The following is a 16,883-nucleotide window of genomic DNA, read 5'->3' as shown; positions in this document are numbered from 1 at the left end:
AAAGCAGTTGGTCCTCATTTTTTTTTCTAAAACAAGAGTTTTTGGATCGGTTTATCATTATAGATGTGTACTTTCATCGATCTAATTGCTTAGGAGATTGAGTTCGAGTTAACTTTAGCTGGGAGTGAGCTAGTGGAACCAAGTGCACACCACGTGTTTGATAAATTAGCTCAGTGAACACAATAATATTCCTTTGTGCTTACTCTGTTGCTTGATCTGCAACGCACTCCTCTTTCTTCTATCATACGGCTGTTTTCTGTTTATCAGTTTATGCTTCTGTTGAATGAACCATAAACTCGTAAAACACTTTGATGTCTGTTTGAGATGATCCTTAGCGATTGTTTTTATCTTTTTACTGTTGTTGAAGATGGTTGAGTAAAAAAAATGAAATATACAGACCTACTCTTGGCACTTCTCGACTGCGTTCGATGTAGTCCGCAAAAATGGTTCGGAATTTGAAACTTTGTGAAGATCTGTGATATCTGTTCCTCGATCATCAATCTTCAAATCGTTCTGACATTTATAAATTGTTTCCATAATATGTAAGAAAGTGGCAAACACTTCTGAAGGAGTAGGCTAAAAAGACTAAGAATAATTGCTTTTTGCTATAAATATTTTTTAAAATTAGCACCTTTGGACTTATGCAATATGCACCTTTGCTTTTCCGGAGACAGCATTACTCAACAACCTTATCTTCTCTTTCCTTCCCTTTTAATAATTGCTTAGCTTCTGGCTGTGTTCTATGATTTGTGCCCTATCTCTCTCTCTCTCTCTCTCGTCTGTGCAGCAATGGGAGGTTGTTTCTCTGTCTCAGTGTCATGTGATCAAGTGGTGAATCAAGTCTCCCAATGTCTATGCCTCAAGGGAAGTTATATCCACAACCTCCCGCAGAATCTAGCGACTCTCCATAAAGCCATGCGAGCTCTCAAGGCTAAGAGAGATGATGTTCAAGTAAGGGTAGACAGAGAAGAGTTTGCTGGACATCGTCGAAGGCTTGATCAAGTCCAGGTATGGCTTACGAGTATCCTCACAATGGAAAACCAATATGATGAGCTTCTTAGGACTAGTGACCTTGAGCTTCAAAGGTTGTGTCTTTGTCGATTTTTTTCTAAAAATGTGGAAAAGAGTTATCTTTATGGGAAAAGGGTTATGGTAATGTTGAGGGAGGTAGAGAGTCTTAGTTCCCAGGGAGAATTTGATGTGGTGACTGATGCAGCTCCTATAGCTGAGGGTGAAGAGTTGCCTATCCAACCAACAATAGGTCAGGAAACAATGCTCGAAATGGTATGGAGCCGTCTGATGGAAGATGAAGTTGGGATGGTGGGTCTGTATGGTATGGGTGGGGTTGGCAAAACCACCCTTCTCACGCAGATCAACAATAGGTTTTCTAAACGAGATGGTGGGTTTAATGTTGTGATATGGGTTGTGGTGTCACAAAATGCAACAGTCCATAAGATTCAAGGGAGCATCGGTGAAAAGCTAGGCGTTGGGGGGAAAGAGTGGGACGAGAAAAGCGACGTGGAGAGAGCCCATGACATCCACAACGTTCTCAGGAGGAAGAAATTTGTGTTGTTTCTGGATGACATATGGGAGAAAGTGAATTTAAGTAAGATTGGAGTCCCATATCCAAGCAGAGAAACCAGAAGCAAAGTAGTATTTACCACCCGCTCTCGAGATGTGTGTGGGCGCATGGGAGTTGATGACCCGATCGAAGTCCATTGTCTGGACACAGACAAAGCCTGGGATTTGTTCAAAAGGAAAGTCGGAGAACATACACTGGGAAGGCACCCAGACATTCCCGAGCTCGCAAGAAAAGTCGCTGGGAAATGTCGTGGCCTACCATTGGCACTTAATGTCATTGGTGAAACAATGGCGAGCAAAAGATCAGTACAAGAGTGGCGTCGAGCAGTTGATGTGTTGACTTCATCTGCCACAGAGTTTTCAGGCGTTGAAGATGAGATTCTTCCGATATTGAAGTATAGCTACGATAACTTGGATGGTGAGATGACCAAGTCATGTTTTCTGTATTGCTCTCTGTTTCCTGAAGATGGTTATATTGATAAAGAGAGATTGATAGAGTACTGGATAGGTGAGGGGTTCATTGATGAGAAGGAAGGTAGAGAGAGGGCAATGAGCCAAGGTTATGAGATACTCGGGACCCTTGTCCGTGCATGTTTGTTGTTGGTTGAGGAAATAAGATACGCAGCCGAAGAATATGTAAAATTGCATGATGTGGTGCGGGAGATGGCCATGTGGATAGCTTCGGATCTAGGAAAGAATAAAGAAAGATGTATCGTACAAGCTCGTGCCGGGATACGTGAAATACCCAAAGTGAAGAACTGGAAAGATGTGAGAAGAATTTCGTTGATGGCAAATGATATTCAAATCATATCTGAGAGCCCTGACTGTCCTGAACTTACAACCGTCATCCTTCGAGAAAACCGCTCTCTGGAAGAGATATCAGATGGATTTTTTCAGTCTATGCCAAAGCTTCTGGTTTTGGATTTATCAGATTGTATTCTCAGTGGATTTCGAATGGATATGTGCAATCTGGTTTCCTTGAGATACCTTAACTTGTCACATACAAGTATATCAGAATTACCTTTTGGTTTAGAACAGTTGAAAATGCTAATACATCTGAATTTGGAGAGTACAAAGTGCCTTGAGAGTTTAGATGGGATATCAGGATTGTCAAGCTTGAGGACACTGAAGCTACTTTATTCCAAAGTGCGGCTAGATATGAGCCTAATGGAGGCGCTGAAGCTCTTAGAACATATAGAGTATATAAGCGTAAATATCTCGACAAGTACTTTGGTTGGGGAGAAATTGTTCGATGACCCCAGAATTGGAAGAAGCATCCAACAAGTTCGGATTGGGGAAGAAGAGTCAGTCCAAGTAATGGTTCTGCCAGCTTTGGATGGTCTCCATGACATCTTCATACATAGTTGTAGAATGTTGGAGGAGATAAAGATAGAGAAGACACCATGGAACAAAAGCCTGACAAGTCCATGCTTCTCAATCCTCACTCGAGTAATAATTGCCTTTTGTGATGGTCTAAAGGATTTGACGTGGCTGTTGTTTGCTTCAAACCTTACTCAACTTTATGTGCATACGTCAGGGCGACTAGAGGAGATAATAAGCAAAGAGAAAGCTGAGAGTGTTTTAGAGAATAATATTATTCCTTTCAAGAAACTACAAGAGCTTGCCTTGGCCGATTTGCCTGAGCTGAAGAGCATATATTGGAATGCTCTGCCATTTCAACGTCTGAGACATATCCAGATAAGCGGCAGTTGTCTGAAGCTGAGAAAGCTGCCTCTGAATTCTAAAAGCGTCCTTAACGTTGAAAAGTTGGTCATAGAGTGCCCTGATAAAGAATGGTTAGAAAGAGTTGAATGGGAGGACGAAGCCACAAGACTCCGTTTCTTACCTTTATGTACGACCCACATGATCTTCTAAACTGTTTTTCTGTTTCTCTCTTTTTCTTCTTCTGAAATTGTATTTTGCCTACTCTGTTTCTTCTACCTCTGTATGATTATGTGGATGGTTTGCATGATTACTCATATTATCTAGGAAATTTGTCTTATGAAAAAGCTTGATTTTAAACTGTGTTAAATCTCAGTTTGTCCTAAAATCATCATTTATTCCCAGTTTTGACAAAAAAAAAAACAAATTGTCATAATTTGTCCCTAGCAAAAATAGCGATTCGTTTCTTTAATAGTATTCATTCACTAGCTAATTTAATTTTTTTTTTACTTAAATATTTCGTAAGTTCTAATACCATTATTTAAATTATATTTTATAAAAAAAATCATTGGATAACTTATATCTGCAACGAATTATGCAGTAATAAAAAAAAATCCCTTATAGATACCAAAAAAAAAATATATATTTTTTTTTTTGAGCAAACTACCAAAAAAAAAAATATATATATATATATAATCTGACAGATAAAATCGTTAACAAAAGCAACATGCAGTCCTGATTAGACCGGTTCAGTTTGTGAACACGAGCCAATGATAAAACTAGCGTATAAAATTCCCGTTCGCCAAATTGTAACGTGGCAAAATTTGGTTCGTCAGATCAAAACACATCAGTAGGCTAACCATTATATTTACCCGCCACCAAAAAGAAATCTTTACTTGACAGATTGTGATTATGTCTCTGTTAGACTGTTACTATGGTTTCTGGATTCGTGTTTAGTTTGTGGGTCTAGGAGTTTATAAATTATAATAGATACTTCCATTATGGATCTTGTTGCTTGCAAAATCTAATGACAACTCCTGGAACCAAGTGCATACCACTTGTCTGATGAATTGTCTCTGTGGAGAACTTTGGGAGCTCAAGATGACTATTTTTTTTCTTCTTCTAAGCTAAGGTTAGTGCTCTTAAGCCAATCGTTATGGCTTGCAAAGCCTAACTGAACTGATGTCTCGTCGATGAAGTGGTTTAGACTGCGTAGTTTTGCAGTTAAGTTGCTTTAGCGGAGCTTGTTGGTCAACACTCGCATGGTTTATAATTCTCTACCTACTCCTCTTTGGCTTTAGTAGTTGATTCCTGATCTTAATTGTGCTTTATGCAAATTTTTCGAGAGAATAATATTTTACTGAATTAATAGTTCGTCTAGATATTTTAAGTAGACCTAAGAACTCCACCTTAAGAACTCCTAATAATCATGCTCTTAGGTCTCAGTTTTACTACAAAAAATTTAATAACCGGCTTGTTAATAACTATAAAATACAAGACCTTAGTTTTCGGTCAGACAAAAATGGTTTAAAAGAGACTATAGAATAATTGACTTTTTTACTTATTTAAACGGTGTGTGCAGCAGGTGAAACCATCTTCAAGTTTCTTGTTTTGGAACTCTGTTTCTCACATTATCTCCTTTTTTGTTCTCTCTCTAGTCTGATCAAAGATGGGAGGTTTTTTCTCTGTTCCCTTGTCAGGTGATCAAGTATTGAAAGATGTTTCTTACCTTTCATGCTTCAAAGCGAGTCACATTAAGATTCTTGAGGAGAATCTAGCAGCGATGCAGAGAGAAATGTATTGAAGTCCAAAGAAAAGCCCAACCTTATGATCCATTAGAAGCTTTTAGACTAGGGTTATAGACTCATATATATACGTTGTTAACAGTTCTGAAGTTGTAACTTTGGCTGCAGTTTGAGCAGCCTCCTTCCTCATTTTATGAATCAATCGAAAACTCTTTTATCTTGGTGACAACGTTATCTTCATCCTCTCTCTTTGTCTTGTTAAATAAAGCTCACTGAGCTATTTCATTTCTAGTTTAATAAGCTCATTTGAGCATCAATCTATTTAGTTTCAAATCTCTTCATGGTATCAGAGCACCAGGGAGTAAATCCTTGGGGTTCTATGGGTTACTAACTCAATCCTATCACTAAAGCTCCAACCTTTCTCGTTTTCTCTTCACCCAAGCTGAAAAGATGAAGTCTTGTGTTTTAAAATCAGATAGAACACGAGAGTAAGGTGGTAGATCTACGAAACAACGACCAAGGCAAGAAGAATATGAAGAAGTGTGGTTACAACAAAGGCTCCTTTCTTAAAAAAAAAAAAAAAAAAAGAGTAGCATGGTCATACCAGGGTGTTCGCCGCCGTAAAGCTGGAAGCTTGGTGGCTTGTTCATGAGAACGCGAAGACTTGATAAAGGAAAGGTCTCGGAAAAGATCTAATCTCCACTATGGTCTGAGTCTTCTATTGGTTCTGAAACCACAAAGGCAGTTTCTACGCTTCTTCACAACATCAACATTATCACAAGCCAGTCTCTGTCAAGCTCGAGGAATAAAAGGTGGTAATGTTTCTGCATTTTTCTACTGGAACAGAACATAGATATAACTGTTGCTTGATAGAGATTGGTAGAATATTATGGTCGCTTGGTCTGGTGGTTCTGTTGGCTGGCTAGGATTGGAATCTGGAGTAATGCCGGGTAGTCATAGTTTCATAGGACAATGCCGGTATGGTTTATTGGTCTGGAACTGGTTATTGATGGAAGATAGATAGTGGAAGGGATCTAAGTTGTTGTGGGAAAGTCCCTTTTGTTATTAGACAAATTTGATGAGTTACACGGGTCACAAAAGAACCCGGACTCTTTGTGAGAAAGAAAGGTCACAGTGTACCTCTGAGTGAGATCGACTAAGCTCTCCAAGTTCAAGAGAAACCTCTGAGTGAAGCCATGCGATACTCTCCAAGTATAGACCAAACCATCTCTTCTATGTGGTGAATTGAAGATTACACCTATAGCTCCATGTGATCATTCTTCCACTACTTTTTCCACCAAGCCATCATTTGAGGTTCAAACTTGGCTCCGTTGAGATCCACCTACGCTAAGTTTGCGGGGGAGTATTGAAGCCCAAAGAAAAGCCCAACCTTATGATCCATTAGAAGCTTTTAGACTAGGGTTATAGACTCATATATATACGTTGTTAACAGTTCTGAAGTTGTAACTTTGGCTGCAGTTTGAGCAGCCTCCTTCCTCATTTTATGAATCAATCGAAAACTCTTTTATCTTGGTGACAACGTTATCTTCATCCTCTCTCTTTGTCTTGTTAAATAAAGCTCACTGAGCTATTTCATTTCTAGTTTAATAAGCTCATTTGAGCATCAATCTATTTAGTTTCAAATCTCTTCAAAATGGAAGAGCACAAGGCAAGCCACACTGACGTGTTGAGAAGGGTCGAGAGGGAGGAGGATACTGGAAGTATGCAACGGCTTGCAGAAGTCAAGGTATGGCTTAAAAATGTTGATAACATCAGTAGGCAAGTCAGTTATCTGCTTAACAGTAGAACTGCTGAACTTGAAAGGTTGTCTCTTAGTGGGCTATGTTCACAAAGCTAGTGTATCTCTGGTGAGTTCTTTCAGTGTATGCTAAAGCTAGTTGTTTTGAATATGTCGTTCAACGAGCTCAAGGAATTGCCGGAGGAGATATCAGGTTTGCTCGCTTTGCGGTATCTCAACTTGTCATGGACCAAGATAGAGCGATTGCCTGATGGTTTAGGAAGGTTGACACGTCTAAGACATCTCAATCTTGAAATGACAAAGAGGCTCAAGTGTTGATGGGTTATCAGATGTATTAAGTTTAGGGGTATTGAGACTACAAGGTTCGATCGTTATGCTCGATGCTAGCACAATAAAGGAGCTTCAACACTTGGGACGACTAGAAAGCTTAAACATAGACATCTCCTCGAGTTCTTTGAAGAAACTGTTTAGAGCTCAGGTGTTGGCATTTAGTATTGAAGAAGTATGTATTAGAGATATTCATGTAGCATATCTAGTGTTGCCAACAACAATGGAGCAACTCCGTAAGCTCATCATAAAGAGTTGTGGTGTAGAGGAGATTGAGATCGGGAGGGTATCATACGACACGTTTCTGATAAAGCCAACACTAAAGAACCTCTCGAGTGTGATTATAACTGCCTGCGATGGCCTTAAGGATCTGACGTGGCTGTTGTTTGTTCCAAAGCTTACTCACCTTAAGCTTCAAAGTTTAGATGAGGTAGAAGAAATAATAAGCGAGAAGAAAACGGCAGGTGAGCAACACGCGGGAGGAACAATGACTCCGTTTGATAAACTTGTGAGGCTTGAATTGAGTAACTTACCGATGTTGAAGAGCATATACAGGAGTCCTCTGCTCTTCCCTTGTCTAAAGAAGATTGGTGTTGAAAGGTGTCCAACACTGAGAAAGCTTCCACTCAGTTCTGGAAGTTGTCTTGGTGGTGATGAACTTGTGATCAGTTACAGTGATGATGAATGGATAGAAAGGGTTCAATGGGAAGAGAAAGCCACTGAAGAACGTTTCTTGCTTTGCTGTGAAAAGGTATGGAGTTTTCCATAACCAACAAAGTGCCTTTCGTCTTTTTTTTTGTATCTCCATAATAAAAGTTTGTGGTCTTCTTGGCTTGTGCTGTGAAGCAAGAGGGATTCTTCTTTGTTTGTGTGTTGCTATCCTTTTGATTTCTCTCTTTTGTTTGCTTGGATTGTATTTGAACCACAAAGAGTTAAATGTTTTATCTAATAAACAATGTGATATTATCCTTTTTGCTTACTCTGTCGACTGTTGAGACTTCAAAAAAGTAATGTGGTTGTATTGTGTAGACTAGATTGTAATGTATTTTGCTTACTCTACGAATCTTGTGTCTTTCGCTCCTGCTTCCAATGAAAGTCTAGAGTTATAATGGATACGTTGAGTACCTTCTGGATATGGAAGCTCAGGAGTCTGATTTCAAATTGGCTATGGATGAATGGTCTCTCTGTAGAACTGAGTGCACACCACTATGTATGATGAATTGTTTGTCTCTATGAATCAAAATAAGAACAATATATTTGAATTGTCCGATCAAACGAATCTAACCGGTCTAACTTTTAAATGTAAATATTAATTTTGTGAATAATTTTTCTATTTACTATGAAAAAACCTATATAACATTTCATATTTTTATCTACTGTTAACTGGACTTGAGACTAAACGTGAGATATAGGCTTGTGTTATATCTCGTGATTTATTAAATCCTAAACCGATATAACCAGTGTCAGAGAGAATCAAATCCTAAACCGGACCTGGTACAATAAATAACTAAACCTAACCGTAAATAAAAAAAAGAGAAGGGTATAAGAGTTAAAGACGCCTCACTTGTTCCTCGTAGGGTTTCTCTATCTTCTCCCCAAAACCTCCGAAAATGTCCGGATCTCTAGGCCGCACGCCGGAGTCCTTAAAGGCCTCCGGCCGGAGCTCCGAGAAGCTCAGCCTCCCCATCCTCCAGGGCAAAATCAAGCGCGACCCGGATGGATACGAAACAGAGCTCCAACTAATCTACAAACAGTTCAAAGCCTCCGTCGATCTCTTCCAGCAGCAAGCCGCCCTCAGCTTCTCCTCCGTCGGCTCCGACCCTTCCGTCGCCAAAGACCTCGGCGACCGAGCCATGTTCCTAGCTCACGTCACTCCCTTTTACCCTAAGCAGCTCGCGGAGTTCCCAGCTCAGCTGACTGATTTGCTCCGCACCTCGTGCCTCGCGATGCCCTCGGGGCTGAGGAACCACGTCTCTCAGGCGTTGATTCTTCTTATGAATCGAAAGGTACGTGCTTTAATGTAAAGGATTGTAATAGAAAGGTGTGTGCTTGATAATGATTTTGATTGGAGTAGAAATGTATGTGCTTTATGTGGTTGATTTGAATTATAAAGGTGTGTGCTTTAGAATGATTTTTGATTGTAATAGAAAGGTGTGTCCTTTTATGTGGTTGATTGAAATATAAAGGTGTGTGCTTTGATTGTTTGTAGAGTCTTGTCATCGAGGATTTGCTGGCTCTGTTTCTGGATGTTCAGTGTATTGGTGATAGAAACTTGAGGAAGCTTGCGTTTTCTCACATTGTTCAGACCATTCGTAAGATGAGTGTTACTGATCCGAGGCATAAGGGACTTCAGAAGATTGTCATCTCCATGTTGGAGGTAAGCTCTTATCTCTAGTGCTCAAGAAATAGATTGGCAAAACAAAAAAAAATTAGAAAATTTTGTGTATTTGTACTAACATTATTCTTAATTTAACATATTTAAAATAAGCTTGGTGTTGATTTAAACTGATTTTAACCCATTTATAACAGTTTAAACCAATTTGAGTCGTACAAATCGGATTTTAAGAAAAGCATTTCACTTACCATGCTTATCTCTTTTCATGGGATTGTGAACGATGATAGTTAGCTTGGTGTGTTTGTTTTTTGGTTTGTAGCAAGAAGATGAAACAAAGGCTAAGAGAGCACTTGTTACTCTATGTGAGCTTCTCAAGAAGAAGGTTTGGCTTGGTGATAGACATGAGAGAGTTGCTATTGCCATTTGTGAAGCTTGCTTTCATGCTTCGCCTAGGTATATCTTTCTCTTGTTTCTTCTGACTTTGGATTATGTTGATGTGATTTGGTTGGAAGAGTTGCGAACTTCTCTTTTGACATGATGTTCAGGATCATGGTATCTTCTCTTCGGTTTCTTCTTGACTACGAGAACATTGAGGATGAGGATGATAGTGATGCTTCAGACAACGACGATGACGAGGATTCAAAGCCCGAAAACCATGTTGTGATTAACAGGGAGGCTGTTTACAAGGTAAACTACATTTTACATGAATTTTATCAGCGATTATGAAGATGTATGGAACTAGGTTCTACTTATATGATATGAGTTTTTTTTCTTCAAAAATTTAATATATTTATTTTTCGGATGCTTAGGCGAACAACAAAGGTACATCTTCTAGCAAGAAGAAGAAGCAAGCGAAACTGCAACGTGCGATGAAGAGTATTAAGAAGAAGCAGCGTGCTTCGTCCGAGAGCACCACTTCAACTTATTCACCTCTCAATCATCTAAATGATCCTCAGGTTAGCTTATTGTAGTGTGCCATTTACTGACACTAGTCATTATAGTATGGAGTGGCTATAGTTGAATGTTTACTTCTTTATACAGAAATTTGCAGAGAAATTACTTTCTCGTCTTCAGACTGGCAAGAGCATTGGCAAAACTAGTGAACGAATTGAGGTAACTATTCTTTCTATTTTTCATCAATGGAAGTTGACTAAGCCACCTCATAACCCCCTCCTTTAACCAAGTGTAGTAACTTTTATTTTTTTTCCTCTGAACTGATAATTTTCTGCTGATATTTTAATTTGCAGACCAGGTTAATGATGATGAAAGTTATTGCACGAACAATTGGGCTTCACAAGTTGCAATTATTAAGCTTTTACACTTATCTTCAAAACTACGCTAAGGTATGTTCTGCTAAACATTTTGTTTAAAAAATTCTTATGCTAATTAAACTATGTTCTGAACGCAGCCACATGAAAAGGACGTTACACAAATACTTGCAGCAGCAGTTCAGGCTTGCCATGATGGGGTATAAAAACTTTTCCACATTTAAAGCATTGTTACTTTTTCTCATTCTTTAGTCTTACCAATTTTATTTTGTCTCGAGCAGGTTCCTTCTGATGCTGTGAAACCACTGTTCATGCAAATTGTGAATCAGTTTGTACACGACCGTTCACGTCCTGAGGTTTGATTTCAATCTCTCTCACTTCAAGGGACGACTCAAGTAGAAATTTTCTTCTACCATATTTATTTTTCCTTTTTCATTTATGCTTCCAGGCTATTGCTGTCGGACTCAATGTGATTCGAGAAATGTGCCTGAGGATTCCCGAGGTAAACTAGTTCATACTCCTGATTTAATTTTCTCATCATTCGTGTGTTATCTTACTTGTGTCATCGTGTACTTCAGTTGATGACAGAAGAGTTGCTGCAAGATCTTGCTCTGTATAAAAAGGAACATGAAAAAGCCATATCCGCAGGAGCCCGTTCCCTCATTGCATTGTTCAGAGAGGTTAGCAGAAGAAGCATTTGATTTTGTCGTTTGAACAAAATAATCGATGTATGTCTATAATTTGCGTTTTGTGGTAATTTCAGATCAATCCTTCGCTTCTAGTGAAAAAAGACCGTGGCCGTCCTGGAGGTCCCGTTGCCAAACCTAAACAATTCGGAGAAGCTAATGTCTTCAGTGATGTTCCCAATGTTGAGTTATTGCAAGAAAGTGATCATGAGAGTGACTCTGATGATGGTGATGAAGAAGATGATGACGTGGAGTTGCCTGGCAGTGATGATGTCGAGCAGGAGGAGCTGGTGCCTGATGATTGTGGAAACGAGGACGAAGCTGAAGAAGATTCTGATGACGATATGAACAACACTGAAGATGACAGTGATGTTGATACTTCCATCGCGGGTGACGACGAAGAGGAAGATATGAATGACAGTAATGAAGCCGAGACTGATTCTGAAAACGAGGAGATGGAAAGCGAAGAAGATGATGATGATGGAGAAGCTTCTGATTCTTCTGAAGAAGATAGTGGAAGCAAAGAGAAGGCCAAGGGGAAGAAAAGGAAGATGGTTGATTTCGATGCGAATCTCCTCTCTGCTGATACAAGCCTACGAGCACTTAAGAGGTTCGCAGAAGCCAAGAGCGAGCAGCCTTCTTTGGATGAAAACGATGGCATACTTTCCAATGAGGACTTCCGAAAAATCAAAGATCTTCAGGTATATATATACATACGTATGCGAAAGAGATAAGCTTCTGTTCATCTGTTCACGTTATTAATGTCTTTTGTGTGTGCAATAATATAGGCAAAGAAGGAAGCAAAACTTGCATTGGCTCGAAAAGGGTTCAAGGTTCCGGATTCTGATCAGCTAAGTAAGAAGCGTGTCAATCCAGCCAAACTTGAAGTAAGAAGTTACACAATGTTTGACACACAACTCAGGTTTGATTCAATGATGCTAAATGATTTTTTTTACTGTTCCCACAGGCTCACATAAGGCATAAACTAACAAAGGAGCAGAGAATGGAGTTAGTTAAAGCGGGTAGGGAGGACAGAGTGAAATACCAATCCAGGACTGCCACCAAGCAGAAGAAGGTATCTGTTTTATGTTTGTTCGTATACAGCAAAGGGTTATTATTACAGCATTTGATGTTGGGCTTGATTGATGATTTGTGTAAAACGAAAATGCAGGTGGGAGGATCGAGCAATAAACAGAAGGAGCACAAGAAGAATATGCCTCTTGCTGCGATAAGATCAAAGGCTGGTAGATCAAAGCGATCCAAGAAAATGAAGAAAAGCAACAGCGGAACCCAGTTCAGAGGAAGGAAAGCTTGGAAATGAAACTGACCAAAACACTCTTCCTACTTCCTTTTTTTTTGTCTCAAAACCCGCACACAATTTTGCTTCATGTTTTCTATAATTTATTTCTTACAGGGTTTACATTTTGTTCCAAAATTAGAATATGATATCCACTCTTTTATCAAATGGTATTCAGTTTTAAAAAACTATAGATAACTCATAAGCATTGGCTTGTAAAATGGATAATGGATGATCATTCTGATTTCTAAATGATCTACTTATACTTGTACAACCAAATATAAAACCTGTCATCATCTCCAGTAACTCTGTTCGACTTCTACATAATACACCAATGTTTTATGAGTTATCTATAGGATTAGGATTCAGGCTTGTGTTGAGAAGGACGGCTTAGAAGCGTGGCTGTTGCTACCTGGTTGAGGTTCGAAACTTAGCTGACACGGTTGATTCCCCGCCGGTTTGGCGAGAACCGGGTTAGCCCGGTCATCGGTTGAAACTGGAGCAATGCAGCAAAGAGGATTCATATCTCATAATCAAACCATCAACAACAGACATTGATCAACAATCTTAGAGGGAGAGAGATCACAGATCCAATTTAAGACAGTAGTGGTCACTGGTCAGTAACAATTCGTGTTTGTGCAGTGTTGCAGAGAGGGAGCATCTCAGAATCGTTTAAATTCATGAAACATATAAATCAGAAAGTAATTAAATTACTATTAATGCGTCTGAGTCATATGCTTTCTGCGGACCAATGCTAGTCGAGGATAGGTCGTTACTCTTTTTTTTTTTTTTAAACTTTTTATTGCATTTTATAAACTGAAAGATGAAGTACAAACTATACACCTAAAGGCCACAAGCGGGTGAAATTTGACAAAACCTTACCTATACAAAACCTTCAAACTACCTCCAAAAAAAAAAATCTCAATTCTTCAAAATCGCATTCTATTTATTACATATATACTTGTCGGAAAGAAAAACTACCCATTTAATATTATCGGTCTCATTAACCAAAATATTCGGTACTTCGTAAATATTATCGGTCTCATTAATGATGTTGATAAGTTCTTAGGGCATTTCCATCCGTACTCCATTTTTTTCTCTAAAATAGAGTAAAAGTGGATATGGAGTAAGTAATGCTCCAACTCAACTCCATATTTCATTCCATAATGAAATTTAGTCCATAAATGGAGTAATCTATTTTTTGTTTGTTCATCACTCCATTATAGAATGGAAAATGGAGTAGGATTGGAGCAATTTTACTTCATTTTCACTTTTACTTTATTTTGGCAGAAAAAATGAAGTTATACATTGGAGATGCTCTTAGTGATAACCTGTCTTTGGAGATGAGCATATATATTTGTAAACTATGTTTTTGTTAAAGATTCTTCATTAGTTATTGCAATCACTCTGATTAGAGAGTTTTTATAGCCTTAATTCTTTGCTGTATTCAAGCTTCTTTTTTTTTGTAGCATTTCACAGTTATAGATAAAGCATGTAAAAGCTGAGAAGCTTTTGGCAACACAGTTTTACATTCTATACAATACAAAAATCTGTACATAGTTTTTGTTTGTACAGATTCTCTAAATCAGGTTTGAGTACTCATAGTAAACCAAGAAGAGAGCTTCAGGGTAATCCTTGGGAAGGCTATTGATGTAGAGGTAGAATCTGAACAAGTCTTCCCTTGAAGCCGTCCTTGTATCCACCACGTCGTTATCACCAGCAAGCACCCACAGATCCTCTGAGTTCACTCTCTTTATGCTGCCTCGACAAAACGGGCATGACTGAGACTTCAAGTTCCAATTGCGGTAGCATTTGATGCACATTGAGTGGCAGCAATTAGGCAACACCATTTTAGTGCAAGTTTCTAGACAGATTCCACATTCTTCCTCACGCTCTAACCCTGCATTGATGAATCTACTACTGTGACTGTGAGCTGCTTTTGTTATCTTGTTGCTGAGTCTTTTAAGGTCAAAACCAATGTCTGAAGTATCCAGCTCGTCTAAGTTGCTATGTAATAGCTGAAGTGATGGCAGTATCACACCTTCAAAAGACACAAGACTCATATTAAACATCCAGCACATCTACTAAGTAACTGAAAATGAGAAACCTTTTGAAGAAAATGGCTAAAAACATTTAACAACATAACATGTTCAATCAATGGTTATGGGTTTGCTTACCATAGAACTCACTGATAGTTGCTTTCCTACCGAGCGCGGTAAGCTTTGGTTGTCCATCAGAATTAACCTGTACAAGCATATATAACAAAACAAATGTCAACAAAATGAACAATTTCAATCAAAGGAAGACATCATTTTGAGATGGAATAGGACTTTAAGAAACTAACCTTGTAGACAAGAACATGAAAGAGGTTGAAGTAGCGGGGAAGCAGACATGAGCAAGAAAAATCAATCCACCGAAACAAGATGAGTAGTAAAGAAGCGAAGTTGCTGTGAACTAGTTTCATCTGAAGCCGTGCATTGTTCTTCCCCATTGGAATTGCTTCTGCCCTGGAAAAAATAAAAGCTCAAGTTCTCATCAACGAACACAAACATGTGAAGCAACGCAAACATACATCAGAGACCCTAAAATTAGTAAACCCTGAGCCTAAAAAGCTAGTAAATTTATCAAAGCGGACAACAACTTTCAGAAAGTTTCTTAAAATAGCTTAAATTTTCTCAGCTGGGTTTTCAACATTCACCTACTTTTCTAGCTCAGCTAATTAGTAAAGTATTAAACTTTAGGAGAAAGGAGACAAAACCCAGAAAGGGACTTACAAAGTATTAGCGTGTTGGACATCAGCTTCCAAAAGCTTCAAAGATTCATAGTACGAAGAAGAAGAAGGTGTTGATGAAGAAGAAACTGCCAACTGATTATACATCTCTCTCTCTCTCTCTCTCTGAGGTGATTGCAGCAAGGAATTGATTGTAGAACTCGCCAGATAAATATAAGAAACGAAAGACGAAGATGCCAGAAGCGAGGGATTGGTCTGGTTGATCGGTAAAAGCCAAGAACACAAGTCTCACTTCTCTCTCTGCTTTTTCTTTGTTTTGCCTTTTTGATTCTTTTGTTCACGGTTACCTGCTTTATTTAAATAAAATAATCAATGTTGAAGAAGAAAAATTCGTTCCTTTAATGAGAAAATTAATTGTTTTTTTTTCTTGTGAAGTAAGCTAGGATTAAACTTTGAGAATTAAGATGGCTTTCTGTTCAAAAAGAAAGAAAAAAAAGATGGCTTTCTGTATCTGAAAATAATTAAAAGTCCCTTTCATTCAAATTTTGTAACAGCTTTTGGAATAAATAGTTGAAGCGAATATAGACAAAAAAAAGGACCAAAGTGGAAGAACGCGTGCGTGTACTTTGCCTCGCTAAATAAAACATGTTTTGCTCAAGTTAACCCAAAGAATAACCTCAAAGTTATTCTACCGTTTAAACTTCAAAATAGAGATGTACACACACACACACACACAAAAAAAAAACGAATAAAAATCAAACGAAGTTGTTTGAATTCAAACTAAACTTAAGAAAATCTTTTGGCTCATGTCCTAACAAAAAGAGATGCTTCTTAGGTTCAAGCTGATTCAGACATATTCCTTTCTTCAAAAGTCATCCGCAAAGAAAGTACACTTACGTACCCCTTTGCCCAGGGCAAAGAAAGCTAAACATACATCCCGTTTTCAACAAAACTCGGTGTCGTTCAATCATTCAACTTTGGTTCTCTCTCTTGAAAGCTACAATGGAGTTGACTCTTTCCTTCTTTGTTCATCTTCCAAACTTATTACTGGCCTTCAGTCTCTTGGTTCGGTTTGGTATCTCATTCATATGGGTTCTCAGTGGGTTTAGAAATTGGCTGTTGTAGAACTAGGCCTTCTTACCACCTTATTTATTTTAAAAAGCTCGGTAACATTGTTTAGATAGGCACATCTATTTGCTTTATGGCACCTCTATTTGTTGAAGGGCACAAAGCAAATAGAGACGCCTATTTCGTTCACTGAAGTATGGTTGCGATGTTCAGGCGACAGTCTTATGTTGTTTTTGATTAAATGTTTTGTTGGATTATGAGATGGCTGTTGCCTCTGTTTAGTTGCTTTTTGTCATGCTGTGTTTGGGCTAAGTAATGTGCTGATTGTTTTGAATGTATGGCCTTACTTGGGCTGTTAGTGCTTTTTGGTATAGTGCTTCGTGGAAGCTGGGTGTATAGATGTTACTACTTGAGATTTTGTATT

At 38.5% G+C, this 16,883-nt stretch overlaps 4 protein-coding genes across 4 annotated transcripts; 3 read left to right on the top strand and 1 right to left on the bottom strand.

Moving 5' to 3' along the window:
* Positions 1-68: 68 nt before the first annotated feature.
* On the top strand, positions 69-3,596 carry LOC103843072 (disease resistance protein RFL1). The gene has a single exon (XM_033279011.1). The coding sequence runs from the start codon at positions 790-792 to the stop codon at positions 3,454-3,456; it is 2,667 nt and encodes an 888-aa protein (XP_033134902.1). The 5' UTR covers positions 69-789; the 3' UTR covers positions 3,457-3,596.
* A 3,046-nt stretch (positions 3,597-6,642) lies between these two features.
* Positions 6,643-7,843, top strand: LOC103843070 (disease resistance protein RPS5-like). The gene is made up of 3 exons (XM_033278559.1): positions 6,643-6,735; positions 6,871-6,956; positions 7,051-7,843. Exons 1-3 carry the CDS (start codon positions 6,643-6,645, stop codon positions 7,841-7,843), a joined length of 972 nt encoding a protein of 323 aa, XP_033134450.1.
* A 791-nt stretch (positions 7,844-8,634) lies between these two features.
* LOC103843069 (protein SDA1 homolog) lies at positions 8,635-12,906 on the top strand. Its single transcript, XM_009119770.3, has 15 exons — positions 8,635-9,080; positions 9,284-9,451; positions 9,729-9,862; positions 9,955-10,096; positions 10,219-10,365; positions 10,451-10,522; positions 10,657-10,752; positions 10,818-10,877; positions 10,959-11,033; positions 11,126-11,179; positions 11,256-11,357; positions 11,441-12,064; positions 12,152-12,250; positions 12,331-12,438; positions 12,535-12,906. The coding sequence occupies exons 1-15, from the start codon at positions 8,685-8,687 to the stop codon at positions 12,682-12,684; spliced, it is 2,427 nt and encodes an 808-aa protein (XP_009118018.1). The 5' UTR covers positions 8,635-8,684; the 3' UTR covers positions 12,685-12,906.
* On the bottom strand, positions 12,752-16,704 carry LOC103843068 (E3 ubiquitin-protein ligase AIRP2). Its single transcript, XM_009119768.3, has 4 exons — positions 15,435-16,704; positions 15,005-15,167; positions 14,838-14,904; positions 12,752-14,701 (listed from the first exon to the last, which is right to left on the bottom strand). Exons 1-4 carry the CDS (start codon positions 15,536-15,538, stop codon positions 14,241-14,243), a joined length of 795 nt encoding a protein of 264 aa, XP_009118016.1. The 5' UTR covers positions 15,539-16,704; the 3' UTR covers positions 12,752-14,240.
* Positions 16,705-16,883: the final 179 nt, after the last annotated feature.

Source organism: Brassica rapa, chromosome A09 (assembly GCF_000309985.2).
Source record: "Brassica rapa cultivar Chiifu-401-42 chromosome A09, CAAS_Brap_v3.01, whole genome shotgun sequence".
NCBI lineage: Eukaryota > Viridiplantae > Streptophyta > Magnoliopsida > Brassicales > Brassicaceae > Brassica > Brassica rapa.
The sequence above is the reverse complement of the archived record's forward strand: the minus strand, read 5'-3'. Positions and strand labels throughout refer to the sequence as shown.

Coding starts and splice junctions, on each gene's coding strand:
- LOC103843070 (XM_033278559.1), top strand. CDS start 6,643: ATGGAAGAGCACAAGGCAAGCCACACTGACGTGTTGAGAAGGGTCGAG. Junction 6,736..6,870: donor AACGGCTTGCAGAAGTCAAG/GTATGGCTTAAA, acceptor GAGTTCTTTCAG/TGTATGCTAAAGCTAGTTGT. Junction 6,957..7,050: donor TCAGGTTTGCTCGCTTTGCG/GTATCTCAACTT, acceptor GAAATGACAAAG/AGGCTCAAGTGTTGATGGGT.
- LOC103843068 (XM_009119768.3), bottom strand. CDS start 15,538: ATGTATAATCAGTTGGCAGTTTCTTCTTCATCAACACCTTCTTCTTCT. Junction 14,905..15,004: donor TTCATGTTCTTGTCTACAAG/GTTAGTTTCTTA, acceptor ATGCTTGTACAG/GTTAATTCTGATGGACAACC. Junction 14,702..14,837: donor AACTATCAGTGAGTTCTATG/GTAAGCAAACCC, acceptor TGTCTTTTGAAG/GTGTGATACTGCCATCACTT.
- LOC103843072 (XM_033279011.1), top strand. CDS start 790: ATGGGAGGTTGTTTCTCTGTCTCAGTGTCATGTGATCAAGTGGTGAAT.
- LOC103843069 (XM_009119770.3), top strand. CDS start 8,685: ATGTCCGGATCTCTAGGCCGCACGCCGGAGTCCTTAAAGGCCTCCGGC. Junction 10,523..10,656: donor AAACTAGTGAACGAATTGAG/GTAACTATTCTT, acceptor TTTAATTTGCAG/ACCAGGTTAATGATGATGAA. Junction 12,065..12,151: donor GAAAAATCAAAGATCTTCAG/GTATATATATAC, acceptor GCAATAATATAG/GCAAAGAAGGAAGCAAAACT.